At 38.4% G+C, this 6,636-nt stretch overlaps 1 protein-coding gene across 1 annotated transcript; it reads right to left on the reverse strand.

Moving 5' to 3' along the window:
- Nucleotides 1-1,192: 1,192 nt before the first annotated feature.
- LOC123254588 (E3 ubiquitin-protein ligase UBR4-like) lies at nucleotides 1,193-5,888 on the reverse strand (the record flags this gene model as incomplete). The annotated part of the gene is made up of 5 exons (XM_044683576.1): nucleotides 1,193-1,402; nucleotides 2,041-2,280; nucleotides 4,072-4,265; nucleotides 4,967-5,054; nucleotides 5,803-5,888. Coding segments are annotated over 5 exons (804 nt in total), but the record flags the coding sequence as incomplete, so codon positions are not given.
- Between the last annotated feature and the right edge of the window lie 748 nt (nucleotides 5,889-6,636).

A 6,636-nucleotide genomic window follows, 5' to 3' on the forward strand; every position in this document is an offset into this window, starting at 1 on the left:
AAAAAAAAAAAAAAAAAAAAAAAAAACATATTAGCTACTCTATTTTTAATAGAGAGCTCCAATAGATGTCTGGACAACTGAAATTACTACTATATCCCACCTCTAAGTCAGGCTTAAAATCTTTTTTCCCCCCCCCAATTTGTCATCTACTTCCTTTCTGCCCATCTACTCCATAGTATCCTCAGGGATAATATACTGCTTCTGTTGGTCTTCACCTAAATGTTCTCTACTAGGCTTCCTAACCCTCTGGGTCTTACATGTCTTCATATGCATATTCTTTCATTATATACAAGATTACTCTCATCTTTCTTGTACATTATCTTGATGCTTACAGATAAGGAACAGATCTCTTTCCAGTGCCTTACTTAAGTCATAGGTCTCATTCCACTGAGTGTTAATGATATTTCTGAGATCAAATTTGCCTCTTTGCAAAATGATGTTTAAATTTATCATTGTTGCTACCTATATTTTTTGCATGTATATACAGACATGAGGCCATGAATTTAATTACTGGTTCCTTTCTTGTGTTTTTTTTTCTATGAACTTTTATCTTCCCTGTTATTCTTCCTAAATCACAGCTCTTCTGTAGTTGCCAAGTTAGTGCAACACTTAGATGTTATTCTTCTGGCTCCTTTCTTTTCAGTTTAAATTCCTTTTTGATTATAGATTTGCAAGATTCCAGGCAAACCTATTCTTACTAATCCTAATTAAGTTCACTTTATACTTGGCCAGGAGCCTGTTATTCCTAGATTATAAATCCATGATTCAGAAATCATAGACTGATAAACTCTTTTCTCAGCTGTCATATTCATAGTTATCTACACTTCCCTGAAATTTCATCTCCATATTATCCTGGTAAGTTTCTCTATTTTCTACTGCTTTATTTGATCTTCTTGCCTCGAGTTTAGATAATGTGCAAAATCCAATCATACATTCTTTATAATTACAACCAAAGTTGTGAAGGCCAAGAGTTTCGTGCTTCCCACAAAGCAGAAGGGTGCCCCTGCTGATAATGCATGGCCAAATGCAGTTTTTGCATTTTTAAACCTCAAGTTTTCTCCTATTTGAGACATACCACTTGTGCTACTAAAAGTCATTCTTTAAAAATCTTAGCCAAACTAAATGAACCATTATTCTGATCTGTTTCACTCCATAAAATGTAAAACCTTAAAAGTCTTTTCTTTTCTTCCCTTCTCAAAAAGCTAATTATCCCTTACCCCGACAGTTCCATCTAAAGTAAAATGAGATGACATCATTGCTCACCTTCTTTCGATCTTCTTCATTCTCAATGGGATCCACAGCACAGCAGGGTTTGGCATAAAGCATGAAATCAAAACGAGCATATTTACAGAAGCCACAGGCATTGCATAGGAAGGGATCCTTCTCATCATAGTTAATGGACCTAGAAGAAAGTCAAGGTAGTTAGATCAAAGGGGCAGCAAAGGTTTGAGGGATATCCTCAAGGGCAGGGATCATGTCAGATTTACTTTCTGAAATTTCAGTGCTAAATACTATAATGAATTATCATTGGATATTAGAAGGTGAAGATGACTCTAGCAACAAGGAAAATCTCTGATACATCCTTGAATTTGAATGAGATGGGAGTATACTGGAGGTGTCAATCACATCATACTCCACATCTGTTGCCCAAAACAGATTAAAATATAATTAGGAAATATTTAACAAAATAAAAACACAATAAAACCTAGATAATGTAGAAATGAAGTTTTTCATGTTAATATTCATAAGGTATCGATCTTAAGTGTGCTATGGTGGCCTTTGTTTCTATATGACATCAGTGAGGTACTTCACTTTAGTCTTCTACTGGGCCCATTCAGAGTCCCCATAATCCCACTGATGATAACATGAGATTTGAGAACAGATGCTAAGGAAAAAGTGCAAATCACTGGGTATACCCAGGCTCCACACTTTCCTCTACACACACACTCTCTCCTCTTCCTCTTCTTCTCCCTCTTCCCACCCCACACCTCCCTCTTCCTCTCCTCCCCATCCCCCCTTCTCTTCCTCTCTCTCTCTCACCTGCACTTATGACACTGGTAGACATTCTCTCCACAGTTGCCACAGACCCCAGGATTGGCAGGAACAGAGGCACTACATCGAGGGCATTGCAGGGTCTCTGTGGAGGCCTGGTAGTTTTCATAGAAGTCTGCAAACTCAATCATCAGATTAGAGGCCACAATGGGCAGTGGCAGGTCAATCTTCACCTCTGTCTGCCCTGGGGTCAACTGTACTTTCTTGGCTTTGTGCCAACGAGCTGGCCTAGGGAACAGAAGTTCTTGGTTATATATGTGTAGCAGAAAAGACCAAGCCCTCTCACCTCTAGTGATCTTACAAAGGTAATTATTCCAAGTTACGTAATTAAAGGGGGAGGATTGAGTAGGTAGTTACTAACAGTTTTACCTTAGGTGAGATGGTCAAGGGGTATGTGTGTATAACACACCTTGTACTAATTTACAGGCTGATTTCCAAGAAAACAAAAGGAATGCTACTTGAACACTCACAGATCCTAAAGTAAACACAACACCTCCCAAATAAGTGATTCTGAAATTGAAAACATCAAGAGTTCTATCTGATACATTGGATATGACCAAATGACCTCTGAGGTTCCATGATACTAAGATGGTAACTGTTCCCCCAACTAACTCTATTCATCTAAGCCTCCATTAGGGCACTCACTTTAGAGGGCCATAGCTAAGCTACTTTAAGGAAACTAAAAACAGGATCTCTTAATCTAGGCAAAGTGCCAAAAAAACAGTATCAAAAATATACATTTTAAAAACAAAAAAGCCCTCTGTCATCCCCACCTCATTCCCCAACAGAATGACACCAGCTATATTCAGTAATAGTTTCAAAACCTGTGAATCTCTGCCTTCAGGCTACCAATACTGACTTTTAGGATCAGAGTTCAAGGAAAACTCTTTTTCCAGTCTGGTTCCCACCTTTTCCTATACCCTCCTTGTGCTTGACATTCTCAGTAGCTCCACATGCAGGATGGCAGCACTTCCCTTTATGAAGTGGAAGTCATGCTTTCCACATGAGCAGACTTAGGTGGGGATAAAGAATTTTGTCACTATGTACCAAAATTCCTTCAACCAACCTGGGTTCCTTGTGAGGCTTCTCAGATTGGCTGATCTTCCAGGTTGTGCTCACTGTTAACAATGTGAGCCCTGCCTGACACCTCATCAGGAGGAGATCCAATTCTGTGAATACAGTTACTACCTCTCCTTTTTGTTCTTTTGGTTTTGCTCTTCCTGATTTACCCTATACTGCCCTGAATTCAAACATATGCGGGTGGGTATGCCTAGGTGTTACATGACATGAGACAGAATAGGAAAAGATGAAGCAGACATTGAGATCTATAATGAATAAATTCTGTGTGAAGACCTCCTGTTGGTGTTCAAAGGAACTACAATTGGGCAGCAAAGTGGCTATATTAAGCTAGATAGTGAGCCAGGCTTAGGAAACGGGAAAACCTGGGTTCAAATATGACCTCAGGTACTTCCTAGCTGTGTGACCCTTGTCTAATCGACTACTTATCACCAATTGCCTCACCCGAATCACCCTTCTGCCTTGGAACCAATTAGTATTGATTCTAAGATAGAAGGTAAGGGTTTAAAAACAAAAACAAAGGAACTACAATGCTCAAATAAAAGCAAAATCATTCCTGGCTATAAAGGTATTCATTCATTCTAGGAAGTCAGCCAAGTAAGTGGTTGCTCCTCTTGCCAGCCCTGTCTACAAATCATTAACCTTTCCAATCAGGTTTTCACATTTACCATTAAAAGACAAAAAGTCAAAAGGAAATGAGGGGAAGAACTCTTGACACATCATCCAAGGGATAGGAATTTATAGAATGCTGGCCCTTGACGCCCTGTCTCGAGATCTGAGCACACCATGCACATCCCTCTAGCTCTCACTCCCTGGCCAAAACAGTCTGAAAGCTCAAACAAAGAGAAGGGTGTAGATCCCTGGAATCAAAGTCAGAACTGTAACTGGGCCTTCAAAACCTACCACATCTCCCAACCCCTTTCCAAACCTGAAAATTCATACTTATTTTTCAGCTCCACGATGGCCTGCACTGTTCGGTTGTTGTAATATAGATTAATGGTTCGCACCATCTTGGTCCGCTTCAGGTCACCAATCTTCACTGTCACTTTGCTGATGGTATGGCTACCAATGAGCTTCACCACCTGCTGAGTGGTGGTGTAACGGGTATCCACCTTGATGGATGACAGTTTGATATACTAAAAACAGAGAATGTGAGGCTATTAGAAGGATAACCATCATTGTTCTATTGTATTAAAAGATTATTGGGGGCAGCTGGGTAGCTCAGTGGAGTGAGAGCCAGGCCTAGAGACAGGAAGTCCTACGTTCAAACCCGGCCTCAGCCACTTCCCAGCTGTGTGACCTTGGGCAAGTCACTTGACCCCCATTGCCCACCCTTACCAATCCTCCACCTATAAGTCAATACACAGAAGTTAAGGGTTTAAAATTAAAAAAAAAAAAAAAAGATTATTAAATTCAGTCTCCTAAGAATATTCCATGAATAAGTTGAGTCTATGAAATCAATAAAGGCATAATGGAATAATGAAACAAACACTAGACTTGAAGACAGGAGTCCTAGATTCTAATCTACGCTCTTAAAAGCTGTGTAAACTTGGACACATCTGTACCTCAGTTTCCTTAACTATAAATGGGGAGGGATGTTTGCCTCACCTATTCCATAAAGTTATATATGGTAAGGAAAAGTTTTTGTGAATCATAAAGCATTGCAGAAATGAAATAATATGAATAAGAATCATGTCAAGTTTGTGTTCAATAGTTTGGATATCTACTCCTTACGTTTCTTTATCAGAACCGAAACATTAACCTACTCATTTTCTAAGAACACAACAAATACTGCATCAAGAGACTTGTAGGTCCTAGAAGAGAACCCATCACTTACACAGAATGGCACTTCCGGGTTGTTACACACCAAGCAGGGATCACTCTCTAGGTAATAACCATCAAACTCCACCAAACCAGACAAAGTGCTAGAAAAGAAACCAGGCCAAAGGTGAGGTAATTTTCATTTCTAGGATTGCTGATCTTCTCACAGTAATTATTACAATGTCTTGAATTAATAGCCCTGCTCATAGACTATCTTACTAAAGGTATACAGAAAAAGAGAAGTTCCTTCTCATAGGGTTTGGATATCATAGGAAGGAACTTCCCAAAGGAATTCAGAAAAGAGTACCTTTCCAAAGAAAACAATAATTGTTTTCATTACTTTCAATTCCAGGCACAACGAACTCACAGTATTTTATACAGAATTTGACTCAGATGGTGATGCAATAAATTGTCATTAACTTCAAAACTACTTCTTTCTTCCCAGTGATCCAAGACTGTTTCATAGTTTTGAGGTTCTTCTAGCTACATCAGAGTTCACATGAAATATGGGAGCAAACCCTTCTTTGAGGAGCACAACTAGTTCCAAAATTTCAGAAGGTAACTCCAGATCTCACTACCAGATTTAATAAAGGAAAAGATGTAAGCCTAGTCAAACCCCAAATGATGATCACAACACATTTTTTCCTCATTGTTATTAACATGAATATATACTTATCTCATTTATTTTTGTGTTGGCTAATATCTCCCCTAAGGTCTTAAGGGATTCTAAACGTTGTTTTAAGCTCTGCCCACCAATTCTTTCACCTCCTAGAATATAGTAGAAACTCAGGTACGTCTTCAGATTAACTGGTGCCTTAGCTCTCCCAAGGGGAGAAAGCTAGACAAACTTACTTGTAGATGTTGGAGTTGGGATGATTAGTAAGAATATGGTTTTGGGTTCGGAGAATTTCCACAGCCTTCTGGGAATATTCTTTCAACTGAAACATAAGTTAAGAAATGATCCTTAGTATACAAACCAATGTCTAAATGGAAGAAAGCTTATGTCTTTCCACTTGGAGCTGGCTTGTTGGTGGGTCTACAGTATTCAAGCCTACAGCTAGGGGTCTAAAGGAAGTAGAGCTAATCTGTAGTCATTCCACTTGTTTATAATTCTTTATGGTCTTAATGACAAGTTTAGCATGACAGGTTCTTAAGCATTCTAGTCTTTGCTCTGGACAGCACCCTTGATTCATGTAAAAAAAGCTAGGCAACAATTAGTTAACTAATAACCAGTGAGGAAACATCTCTAGGTAAATAATAAGCATTCTTTTTTAAAAATAAGTCAGGACAGGATACAAAATAAATGCACATAAATCATCAGCATTTCTATACATTTCCAACACACTAGAGCAGCAAGAAGTAGAAAGAGAAACACCATTCAAAATCACCCTAGACAATATAAAATACCTAGGAATATACCTACCAAAACAAACACAGCAATTATATGAAAACAACTACAAAACACTTTCCAAACAAATAAAACTGGATCTAAACAATTGGAAAGCCATTGATTGCTCATGGGTAGGACGAGCTAACATAATAAAAATGACAATTCTACCCAAATTAATTTACCTATTTAGTGCCATACCTATCAAGCTACCAAAAAACTTCTTTACTGAATTAGAAAAAACTATAACAAATTTCATTTGGAATAACAAAAGATCAAGAATATCAAGGGAAATAATG

The sequence above is a fragment of the Gracilinanus agilis genome, unplaced genomic scaffold, assembly GCF_016433145.1.
Source record: "Gracilinanus agilis isolate LMUSP501 unplaced genomic scaffold, AgileGrace unplaced_scaffold25523, whole genome shotgun sequence".
NCBI lineage: Eukaryota > Metazoa > Chordata > Mammalia > Didelphimorphia > Didelphidae > Gracilinanus > Gracilinanus agilis.